At 37.9% G+C, this 12,881-nt stretch overlaps 2 protein-coding genes across 9 annotated transcripts in view; one reads left to right on the forward strand and one right to left on the reverse strand.

The window, feature by feature from the left end:
- Nucleotides 1–8,399, forward strand: part of CC2D2A (coiled-coil and C2 domain containing 2A) — a 134,631-nt gene extending 126,232 nt beyond the window's left edge. For 7 of the 8 annotated variants that reach the window (XM_019025284.4, XM_055385686.2, XM_055385690.2 and 4 more), the window contains 4 exons: nt 2,921–3,043; nt 4,245–4,303; nt 6,367–6,544; nt 8,081–8,399. In XM_019025284.4, the coding sequence (XP_018880829.4) occupies nt 2,921–3,043; nt 4,245–4,303; nt 6,367–6,544; nt 8,081–8,269 (549 nt within the window). In that variant the 3' untranslated portion in view covers nt 8,270–8,399. The remainder of the gene's footprint in view (nt 1–2,920; nt 3,044–4,244; nt 4,304–6,366; nt 6,545–8,080) is intronic. The other variant, XM_063705211.1, reaches the window with a different exon arrangement.
- Nucleotides 8,400–11,843: 3,444 nt separating this feature from the next.
- The window catches only part of FBXL5 (F-box and leucine rich repeat protein 5), a 51,016-nt gene continuing 49,978 nt past the window's right edge, over nt 11,844–12,881 (reverse strand). The window contains exon 11 of the mRNA XM_004038461.4: nt 11,844–12,637. Coding sequence (XP_004038509.1) covers nt 12,561–12,637 — 77 coding nt within the window. The 3' untranslated portion in view covers nt 11,844–12,560. The remainder of the gene's footprint in view (nt 12,638–12,881) is intronic.

Raw genomic sequence — 12,881 nt, forward strand, 5'->3', positions numbered from 1 at the left:
AAGAGTAAACTTTCCACCTTGGATCTCAAAGCCCTATGTATGCAGTGCAATTTCCCACTACTTTTCTGAACATTCCCTACTCTATAGCCAAATTGTAGTTCTTAAAGATCTTGTCTTAAGCCAATTTTCTGATTTGGATTCCAAGTCAAGGCCTCCTACCTTACTGGCTTCTACTTCTCTATATCCTTTGCTACTTTTTCTGTATTCTCCAAATTTGAAACATTAGAGATCCTCAAAGTTCATCAAACCTCTTTTCTACCTATACTTCCTCCCAGGGAATACCACATATATGCCGGTGATTCCCAAGTTTCTATCTCCAGCTCACCTAGCTCCCCAGAACTTCAGACTCAAATATCCAATCACCTACTCAGCATCCTCATTTGGATGTCAGAGAGACATCTCAAACCTAAGATGCCCAAACTCCTGATTCCCCTTTGCAGTCTTTCCCATCTCGATAAATGTCAATTTCATCAGTCGGTTTTTTGGCCAAAATCCTTGGAGTCATCTGTGATTCCTCTCTCTCCTATATCCAAACCAAATCCTACTGGTTCCACCTTCACAGTATACCCAGCGTCCAACCACATCTCTCCACTTTTACTGCTAGCATGTTCGTTCAAGTCACTGTAGCTCTCACCCAGATTATTCAAAATAAGTTTCCTAACTGAAGGTTTCACCATTTAACCCTACCTTCTTTTGTCTAGTCTCAAAACAGCACAGAAAATTCCTGTTAAAATAAAAGGCAAATTGTCACTCCTCTACCCAAATACTCCAGTGACTTCCTATCTCACTTAAGAGTCAAAGCCTAAATCTTCAAAATGGCCTACGGGACCTCCATGATCTGATACCCACCCTACCCACCTGTCTCCCCCTTCCTCTGATAATGTCACCTCTTACTTGCTCTCTCCAGCTTGCTCACTCTTTAAAACTACTTCATATTCCTTGCTGTTCCTCAAACATAACAAAGCACACTTTACATTTGTTGTTTCCTAGGCATAAATGACCACTGCCCCCTTACTGGATATCATCATAGATTTCTCCCTCACTTCTTGCATTTCTGATGAAAAGTGATTTTTCCAGTTAGAACTTCCCTGCCTGCCTTAAAATGCTCCATTTTTGTTTTCTCCACAGCCCTTGCACAATTAACTATTGCCACAATAAAGACAGTAAAAACCCACCCCCAAACTAAATGGCTTCAAACATTTATTCTCAGGGATCTGAGTCAGCTGGGGAGGTTCTGCTAATTGAGGCTGGGCAACTCTGCTGCAAGTTGTGGTAGCAAGACAAGCTCTGCTTCTCACAGTAGATCTGTGGGTCAACTGGGAGAGCTCAGCTTCAGGTGTGTTTATTCTGGGATGCAGTGCAATGACAATGGCAGAGGCACAAAAGGACAAGCAGAAGCACACAAAGCCTCTTAAGGGTAGGCTCAGAAGCCATACACTGACTTCTGTCCCAGTCTACTGGCCAAAAGTCAAGGAATGCAAAAGTGTATTTTTTCTCTTTTAGTGGGAGGAACTGCAAAGTAACACGAGAAAGGGTATGCATATAGAAAGGAGTGCAGAATTGGGGCTAATGATACAATTTACCACATCATGCAACATCATCTGATATCCCATGTGTTTACTTGGTTTTTGTTGTTGTTGTTGCTTTAAACAGGATCTTGCTGTCATCCAGGCTGGAGTGCAGTGGTGTGACCACAGTTCACTGGAGCCTTGAAATGCTGGGCTGAAGCAATCCTCCCACCTCAGCCTCTCAAGCATCTAGGACTATAGGAACACACCACCACGCCTGGCTACTTCTCAAAAAAAAAAAAAAAAAAAAATTTTTTTTTTTTTTAGAGATGGGGGGTCTCACTATGCTGTCCAGACTGGTCTTGAACCCCTGGCCTCAAGTGATCCTCCCGCTTTGGCCTCCCAAACTGCTGGGATTATGAGTGTGAGCCTGCCTGTTTACTTATTTGTTTGCTATCTTTTCTTATTAGATACTCTGTAAGGGTAGAAAATCTGTTTCATTCACTGCTTTATCCCCAGTAATTAGAACTGAGCCTCAACCTAGTAGGTAGCTGATTAAATATACTGAATGGACAAATTCATGTACATAGTTACTCAGTATGACTACTGTATGCCAGGAGCTATGCTAGGTGCTAAAGATACAATGGTAAATAAGGCACATAGTGAATGTCCTCAGGACAAAAGTCTAACAGCCTAGTGTGGACACGAATAGACAGGCAATTATAAACAATGCTAACTAATAATAATTTTAAAATAGCTAACAATTATTGAGCACTTACTACATACCAGGCATTTTTCTAAGAGGTACAGATTAATTAACTCACTGAATCAACTCAACCTTGAGGTAGATACTATTTATTATCCCACTGTTATACAGAAGGAAACCGAGGCATACAGAAGTTACATAAATCATCCAAGGTCACACAAATAGTAAATGTTGGAGCCAAAATTAAAACACAAGTGGTCTGGTTCCAGAACCAACATGCTACGCTGCCTCACCAACACAAGGGCTATCTCAGAGAATGCGCATTGCTGTGGATGCAGAGATGAATGGACACTCAATTCAATTAGGAGGCTGGGAAGAGAAAGGTCAGGAAAGACTAGCCTAAGAAAGAAGTGGCCTTGGTTTTTATAACAAAAAACCACCTCACTTTTTATCAAATCTAGTCAACACTAAGGTACACCCCCAACTTCAGATAAAAAATGTGAAAAAATGGCCAATGACAACTCTATGATGCCACTGATTGTAAAATACACACAATTTTTATGATCAAAAAATGACAAAATGTATGCGGCCTGTATGAACACTTGCTGTCTCTCTGCTGCCTCTATGCCACACATACATCCATGCACACATACATGTGCATGTATACATGCTAACATATATGCTAATGTAGTCTTGTCTTTCTTAGATTTGGTTTAATATTCAACGATATGATTCTCCACTAAGGATAAATTTTGATGTCACCAGGCCCAAGCTATGGAAATCTTTCTTTTCAAGAAGCCTTCCATATCCTGGCCTTTCCAGTGTTCAGGTATAAATCTTTTATTAACAATTAAATGTAGACAAAGTAAAAGATAGGAAATTATACTGGGTTACAAGATATTTTTTACCCCTGGGTAGTCTAGAACAGTATTTGTTTATCAAACGCATCTGAGCTCAACTCACAACAAGAAACAGATATATATGTTTACATATATGTGAAAGGACCAGTATACACATCTTACACACATGTGGAAGAAGAAGTTTTGATATAAAAAGTTTCATGACATAAAAAGTACCACAAAATGTATTCCATCTAAATTTTTTAAATGCTCATCTCAATTCACTAAATAGATTTCATAACTTTTAATGAAACATCAAGTTAAACTGCAGGGTATGATCCACTAGGGGCTCATAAAATTAACTTACAGGGTCCTGACCAGTAGTAGATTGTAAGTAGTAAGCATAAGCAGTTTACTAAAAGTTTTGTTTCATTTGATAGATATATGTATGTGTGTACTAGGTTTGTAATGAAATGTATTTTATACTCCAGATCTACGTTTCAGAAAAAGCTTTGAAGAACATTACCCTAGAGAAATTCTCCCATATGTATATAAGGTGATATATACAAGATTTTTAGTAGGAGCATTGCTTGAAATAGCATAAGAGTTGGAATGACAGAAGAGAAAAATTATGTAACACGATGGAATATTTTACAGTAGTTAATCAGCATTAATGAATCTTAGTAAGCCCTCTAAAAATATGTTTGTTGCTGCCACTAAATATAAAGTTAGGGGAGAAAGCACAAGTTGCATGTTCATAAAACAATTATGTAAAGTTTAGAAAACATGCGAAACAATAAAATGTTGTTTAGGGGTACATGTATCTGTAATAAAATCATAAACACATTGTGTTAATGAAGACAGGAATTTTTATTCATAGCCAAATCCCTATCCCTCTCACCTATGAAAGTGCCTAGCACACAGCAGGCAATCAGTACTTGTTGAATGAAGGGGTGTTAAAACAAATTCAGGTCATGGTTACTTCTGTGGTAAGAGAGAAGAAAAATGAAATTGGGAAAGACCTATATTATGATGTTTTACTTATGGTGGGTCATGGGTACATCAGCATGCATTATATTATTTTCTATATCTCGATGTCTGAGATTTCATTGATTTTTAAGATTTTTAAAAGGATGTTCAAATTAACTGTAGGTGATTTTTATACTTTCTGAACTATTTTCTCTTCTATAGCCTGAAGAGCTAATTTACCAGCGCTCAGACAAAGCAGCTGCAGCTGAGCTACAAGACAGGTAACATAACATCCATAAATCCACATGTAATCTGTCACTAGGAGTATAATACCAAACTTTAAACCACTGCCAGCCTGGATGAATGTGAAACAATTTAGGCAACTTAACTTTAATTCATGTTTATAGATTCCAAATACAGATGTGATCTCTAAATCCCATGGCTCAAAAGGAGCCTTTAGCATCAGCATGCTGTGGAACCAACCAGAGTGGAACACCAGTAATACGTACTTCTACAGGGACTTCACCTTGGATTGGAGTTTAACATCATGTTATAGGTGTTGTTGAGGCACATCATAATTCTCAGCTTAAATATACCTCTTCTGTCCTATTGAACTGCAGCTAGTTTATGGACCTAACACATGGAGAAGATCAGTAAGAGCCTGTATGAGTCTCTGTAATTCTCATAACCCTGTAAAAATAGAACTTATTCTCCTGGTTTCACAATGTGAAAACTGAGGCTCAGACAGGTCCACATACTTGTTTAAGTGTTAAAGGGGGCTTCTGAGCCCAGCCCAACCTTTCTGATTTCAAGGCATGTGTACTGTTTCTACTGTATTAAGCTGTGTGACCCCTCTTGAGGCATTATTACTAGAAAATATCGGTTTACACTCATTTACTCTCAATTTCTCCATAATGCCTTATTCAAGATCCCCAACTAGAACAACTAATCTCCAAATAACCTTTTTGTTTTTTTCTGATAGCTTCAACATGCTATTGATTGGACCCAAGTCATTTATTTCTCCAATATTAAAATGCCTGACAATTCGTCCATACTTTCGTGCACAGACCATCTTGAAACCCAAAACAAAGATGTGCTAAGCACCAAAAAAGAAATGATCCCTATGACTACTGAACAATGAGAAGCTAGCTAGGTCTCTAAACCCATGCATTTAGTTAGGGAATGTACAAGAGGCTTTAGAATCAGCAGGGTTTCAATTTGAATCCAAGCTCCTTTGCCTTAGTCAAATCACTTATCCTATCTCAAACTGTCCCCTCATCTGTAAAATCAGGACAATATCCCCTACCTCGTAAGGTTATTATTGAGATTAAATAAAAATCTACAAAAAGCACTTAGCGCAGTATCTGGTAAATAATGGCTCAATAAATAGTAGCTATTTTCCTTCATTCCATGCTTAAACTTCACACCCTATGAACCCAATACCTGTACTTATCACAAATAGTTTCAATGATGTTGGTATTTTAAAGGCAGTTTTAAGGCAATTTAGAAAAAAATTAATCATCATGAATAGAATTCACTATTCATGATGTGAATAAATCACGAGGCACTAAGAGCTCCACAAATATTTGAGGCTTTCAACATAAACCCTACTTCTTATGCCTGTGTCTAATTCATCTGTCTGTATATATACTACCAATGAGTATAGTCATAACATTTCAAAAAAACATTTCATGGCCAAGCGCAGTGGCTCACACTTGTAATCTCAACACTTTGGGAGGCCAAGGCAGGCGGATCACTTGAGCCCAAGAATTTGAGACCAGCCTGGGCAACATAGCAAGACCTTGTCTCTATAAAAAAGAAAAAAAAATTAGCCAGACATAATGGCATGCACCTGTGGTCCCAGCTACCAAAGAGGCTGAGGTGGGAGGTTCACTTGAGCCCGAGAGTTGAGGATGCAGTGAGCTGTGATTGTACCACTTCAATCCAGCCTGGGCAACAGAGCAAGATCCTGCCTTTAAAAAAAATTAATAATAATAAACTTTTGCTGCATGTATTGAATTCAGCTATCCCCAAGTCATTCAGTACTCCCTCTTCTGTGTAACATTTCAAGCATCTGTTATAGCTCTTAGGATACACATACTTTCTATTTATAGGACTATTTCCCATCTCAACTCATATACAACCCTTAAGGACAGGACTGCATGTTAATTTTGAATCCCCAGGGAGTAGCCCATTATTAGACATTAACTATGCCTGGATAATCACAACTCCAATAACAAAAATATAGTTATACAATCATCTGAATCCCCACTACATACTACATACATTTTTTAACAAGGGAAAAGTGAGTCACCAAAAAATGGAATTTATGTTTTGTGACCAGGATTGAAAAAATACTAAAAGAAAAAATCATGGACTGGAGGCCACGCCATCTGACTCGGTGGAATAGGTATTGTACCTCTACTCTGCGTCACTTCTTGCCTCTGTTAGAAAAAAGTCAAGGAGAAGATGTAGAAGATGACCACAGAGCAGAACTGCTAAAACAGCTGGGAGACTACAGGGTAAGTTACAAATGGATCCTAAACTGACTGTGGATTTCCTTGTTTCAAATTGGAAATTAGCCAATAATAGGTTTCTGGAATCAAAAGACCCACGTTGCTCCCAGAAGTACATATTTAAAGCAGCATGAACTAAAAACTGTGATCATAAGTTTTAAACCTCAACAATCATGAAATAGCAAAATACCACCATTTTTCATATAAGTATCCCATGAAAAATACCTTTTATGAAATACATTTACGTATCAAATAAAATGAAAACATCTGGCTAAATCATGTTAGACACAACTGTGCATAAGGATCAAAACACTCTAGAGCAGTTTTTTTTAAGGATATGGTTTTATACTGATTGCTTTTCATTGCTAAGAAAGGTGGTTATTAATAGACGATATACCCTCTCTACTGCCTGCTGCTATGTTCACATGCTATAGCTGGATAATAAAACCTACAAAGCAGGCTCGTAACTAAAACTTAACAGTAAGCCTTACTAGCTAAACAGTGTGAAGGTCAAATTAGATCACTCACTGAGTAAAATTTATCCTTTAACTTGTAAGGCAGGTCCTCAGCCAGGATATTTTCAGTTCAAGTGTCAGAAAACTCAAAAAGGCTTGAGCAATAGAGAATCTACTGGCTTAAGTAAAGCTTAGAGGGTAGCTATCAGGGCTGTCCCACTCTTTTGCAAGTCCTCCCATTCTGCCCTCGTCTTCCGTATGATGGCATCATCCTGAGACTGGGTTTCCTCATGGAAGCAAATGCTGGAACACTTACAGAATTCACATCTGCGCACATACTACCCAAAGCAGGAGAACATCACGTGCCATTATTCCTAACAAGTTTCCCAAGATTCCCTCTGAGACTCCCTTTGATCACTTGCCCATCCCCGTGGATCAATCATTGTAGCCAAGGGGACGAAAATTATTGTCGGGCGCTATGGCTCACACCTGTAACCCCAGCACTTTGGGAGGCTGAGGCAGCAGATCGCTTGAGCCCTGGAGTTCAAGATCAGCCTTGGCAGCATGGCAAAACTCCATCTCTACAAAAAATACAAAAAGTAGCCAGGATGGTGGCACTTGCCTGCAGTCCCAGCTACTCAGGAGGCTAAAGTGGGGGGACCATTTGAGCCCAGCAGGAGGCCGAGGCTGCAGTGGTGAGCCATGATCATGCCACTGCACTCTAGCATGGACAACAGTCAGACCTGTCTCAAAAAAAAAAAAAAAAAAAGAAAAAAGAAATGTATTTGTTAGTTTAACCTATGTATCTGGAATTACAATGGTTACTATGCATACTAGGTACTTCCAAAAAGAGGGAACAGTGATGGAGTGACTAACAGGTGGCTTATACACCTATATGCAAGGAAAACAAAATGGATATTAAGCAACTCTCGATTTTCTGTATTGCTAATAAATAGCTGAGTAGAAAAACACAAGCAAGTAACTGAGATCCAGAACACTTATTATCTTAATTGCATACATTTACATAGGAAAAAATGTATTAAATCTTCAAACTTCACTAATGACTACAAATGTTTTTTCCCTTCAGTTCTCTGGATTTCCTCTTCACATGCCTTATTCTGAAGTGAAGCCTTTAATTGACGCTGTGTATAGTACTGGAGTACATAATATTGATGTTCCTAATGTTGAATTTGCTTTAGCTGTATACATACACCCATACCCCAAAAATGTTTTGTCTGTTTGGATCTATGTTGCCTCTCTTATACGCAACAGGTAATTTTTTTCACTGTACTTTCTGTATCATGTAAAAACTACACTTAGGATATGACAAAATTTTAAATTATATGCATCACATCAGAAGAACATATTATTGGCAAATAATAAAATTATCAACTGTTTTCAAACTGTGCAAAGTGTTCTATTTAGCAGTCTGCCTTGTGTCTGCTACTTGACCCTGAAATTCAATTGAGACTACCCACAGTAGGATACATTATGAGCTTCCTGCCTCTATTCCTTTGTACTTACTTACCTTTTGCTTAGGCAAATATTAACAGCAATGGAATGAAAGTGAGAGAAACTTAACAAGTTTTACCTTAGAGCAAGGTAAAGCTTTAAAGAGAGCATCATTAGAGCCTTTAGAGTTCCTCCTCCTTTGCTGTGTTTAATTCAAGTGTTAGTTGAAATAAAAAGCAGTAGTGAGTTATATTCCATCAAATGATTCTTCATCTTTAGAAAACACTAAGACAATTTGCCTGAACTGAATGTTTACCAGTTTTTATTGCTACTCCTCCTCCTCTCTCCAAATAAACAAAACAAATAAATATCCAAGACTGCAAGATTACTTCATCTTCCACAGGTTTGCATGTACAGGCATAACTCGGAGATAGTGTGCACTTGGTTCCAGACCATTGCAATAAAGTGAATACTGCAATAAAATGAGTCACACCAATTTTTTTGGTTTCCCAGTGCAAAGTTATGTTTACACTGTATTATAGTGTATTAAGCGTGCAAAAGCATTATCTCAAAAATGTACATACCTTAATTTAAAAATACTTTATTGTTCAAAAGTGCTAATGATCATCTGAGCCTGCAGTAAGTTGTAATTTTTTGCTGATGGAGGGTCTTGCCTCGATGTTGCTGGCTGATTAGCAACTGGTGGTTGCTGATGGTTGGGGTGGCTGTGAGAATTTCTTAAAATAAGACAACAATGAAGTTTGTTGCACTGACTGACTCTTCCTTTCATGAAAGATTTCTCTGTAGCATGAAATGCTGATAGCATCTTACCCACAGAATCTCTTTCAAAACTGGAATCAATCTTCTCAAACTCTGCCACTGCTTTATCAATTAAGTTTATGTAATATTCTAAATCCTTTGTTGTCATTTGAAAAATGTTCACAGCATCTTCGCCAGGAGTAAAGTCCATCTCAATAAACTTTTTTGAGACAGGGTCTTGCTCTGTTGTCCAGGCAGAGTGCAGTGGTGTGATTATGGTTCACTGCAGCCTCAACCTCCTAGGCTCAAGCAATCCTCACACCTCAGTCTCTCAAGTAGCTGGGACTACAGGTACACGCCACCACACCCAGCTAATCTTTTATTTTTTGTAGAGACAGGGTCTCACTATGTTGTCTAGGCTGGTCTTCAGCTCCTGGACACAAGCAATCTTCCTGCCTCCGCCTCCCAAAGTGCTGGGATTACAAGAGTGAGCCACCGCGCCCAAGAAACAAATATTCTTTGCTCATCCATAAGAAGCAACTCTATATCCATTCAAGTTTTATCATGAAGTTGCAGCAATTCAGTCAGATCTTCAGGCTCTATTTCTAATTCTGGTTCTATTTTCACCACATCTGCAGTGACTTCCTCCACTAAAGTCTGGAACCCTACAAAGACATCCATTGAGAGTTGGAATCAACTTCATCCAATCTCTTGTTAATGCTGATATTCTGACCTCCTCCAATGAATCACGAATATTCTTAATGGCACCTGGAATGGTGAATCCTTCTAATTGAATCCTTTCCAGAATATTTTCAATTTACTTTGCCCTGATCCATCAGAGGAATCACTATCTATGGCAACTATAGCCATACAAAATGTATTTCTTAATAAGACTTGAAAGTCAGAATTATTCCTTGATCCATGGAGTAATTCTGCATCGAGCTGCAGAATAGATGTTAACAGGCATGAAAACATTAATCTCCTTGTACATCTCCACCAGAGCTCTTGGGTGACCAGGAGCCTTGTCAATAAGCAGTAACGTTTTGAAAGAAATTTTTTGAGCAGGTCTCAACAGTGGGCCTAAAATATTCAGCAAACCATGCTGTACACAGATATACTATCATACTGACTTTGTTGTTCCATTTACAGAGCACAGAGTAGACTTAGCAATAATTCTTAAGGACTTTAGGTTTTTCAGAATGGCAAATGAGCATTCTCTTCAACATAGTCACTAGCTGCATCAATCTCTAACATTAAGAGTCCACCTGCCCTTTTAAGCCAGGCATTGATTTCTCCTCTCTAGCTATTAAAGATTTACATAGCATCTTCTTCCAATAGAAGGCTGTTTTGTCTACACACTGAAAATCTGATATTTAATGTAGCCACTTTCAAATCAATGACCTTAGCTACATCTTCTGAATAACTTGCTGCAGCTTCTATATTAGCACTTGCTACCTCACCTTCTATTTTTATGTTATAGAGAAGGTTTCTTTCCTTAAACCTCATGAATGAACCTCTGCTAGCTTCAACCTTTTCTGAAGCTTCCTCACTTCTCTCAGCCTTCATGGAATTGAAGAGAGTTAGGGTCTTACTCTGAATTAGGCTTTGGCTTAAGGGAATTTTATGGCTAGTTTCATTTATCCAGACCACTAAAACTTTCTCCATATCAGTAATAAAGCTGTTTCACTTTCTTATCATTGGGTGTTCACTGGAGTAGCACTTTTAATTTCCTTCAAGAACTTTCCTGTTGCATTCACAACTTTGCCGTATGGCACAAGAAGTGTAGATTTGGGCCTAAGTTTTCGACATGCCTTGCTCACTAAGACTAATCATTTCTAGCTTTTCACTTAAAGTGAGAGACATGACTCTTCCTTTCACTTCAACACTTAAAGTCCACTGCAAGGTTATAAGCTGGGGCCTAATTTCAATATTGTTGTGTCTCTAGGAAGAGGGAGGTCTGAGGAGGAGAGAGACAGGAACCACTGGTCAGTGGAGCAATCAGAACATACATAATATTTATCAATTAAGTTCTCTGTCTTATTAGGGCACAGTTCATGGCATTCCAAAGCAATTACAATAGTAACAACAATCACTGGCCACAGATCACCACAACAGATTTAATAATAGTGAAAAACTATGAAATACTCCAAGAATTATCAAAATATACGAGACATGAAGGGAGAAGTTTTATTGGAAACATGGCACCAATAGACTGGCTCAACGCAGAGTTGCCATAAACCTTCCATTTGTAAAAAATGCATTATCTGCAAAGTGCAATAAAGCAAAATGCAATAAAATGACATATGCCTGTATCTGTATCGATAGGAGGAACATTGCCATTTTCTTCTACATGACATAAAATTGTACTAAAAGGCACAGTATGTGCCTTTCTGGATGGCAGGCCTCCACTCTCATGATGTTTTAACAAAGCAAAGTAAATATACTTACAGATTCAAATTTTGACTACTGAATAACTCATTTCAAAAAGAAAATTCAGCTCAATAAAATTCAGTATCTGTCTAAAACTATTTGTCAGGATAATAAGTTCATGGGAGGTCCAAAGACAAAGTATGTAGTCCTATTCTATACTAAAGTAAACCTGGATTGAGATTTATAATAAAAATCACAACACAACAATATTACTTGGTAAAGTCCTCAAAGTAGATTTTATTTATACATTTCTTCAAATGATTGTGGTATTTTAAAAAATCTCTCCCAAATTTGACGACATAGGGACAGTGGTGAGAACAAAGTATCCCTAAAGGAAACAAATATCGATTGGTGCTTTCCTAGCTCACTGAGCTAACACTCAGAAGCCAATTTATTCTATAATCCTAAAGAACCTTAAATGTGGGTTTGTTTGAATTGGCCTTCTGAGAATCGTTGAAATAAAGGAAATATTATGGAAAAGAGATTAGTTTCCAAAAATGTGCTGTCTTTGAAAATAAGTCTTCAGACATGTGTGTCGGAAAAGATCTGCAAAGCTTGGTACAGTGTTAATGTGTAAAGAGAACCAATCACCTCCATGGACTTTAAAACTCAAAATTATCTATGAAATACTTTAAATGACATGGCATTACCAACATTCTTTAAAGCATTTCATTTAAAAGAAAACTGTAAGACTGTTCTCACCCTTTTGAAAAGACCTAATCCCTTTCTAAAACAAAAGTATAATTTGCAAGAAAAACAACATTACAATTCACTGGTAAATTAAGATTTCTGAAGTTGTAAGAAATGGGGCCAAAACAAGTCACGCTCAAAAAGGGATGGTTAACACAAGAAATGTGCTATGAGTAAAGTGCATGAAAGAAAGCCTGCTCAGCTAAATGAAGTAGACAAAGGTCAGAAGTCAAGGGTCATTCGCCAGAGCGGCAGCAGGCTCGAAAACCACACTGCAAATTCTGGCATCCACTGGCGGTATCAGCATGAGGACCTGTATGAAAACAGAAAAATGTGAAAGGAGGAATTTCTTAGAGATCACATAAAAATAATTTTGCTTATGAAGGAGTTAAACATTCATTGGTTTTACTAGCAGTACTTATATGATAGAAGTAAATCTCATGATGAGTGTATAAGAAATTATTCAGACACAAAACTCAATAGCAGCTTGACTTTAATTAATATATCCTTCATGGTCCAAAAGGTAAGTGGAAGAAGGGAAAAAAATAATTTTTAGC

Source organism: Gorilla gorilla, chromosome 3 (assembly GCF_029281585.2).
Source record: "Gorilla gorilla gorilla isolate KB3781 chromosome 3, NHGRI_mGorGor1-v2.1_pri, whole genome shotgun sequence".
Lineage (NCBI taxonomy): Eukaryota > Metazoa > Chordata > Mammalia > Primates > Hominidae > Gorilla > Gorilla gorilla.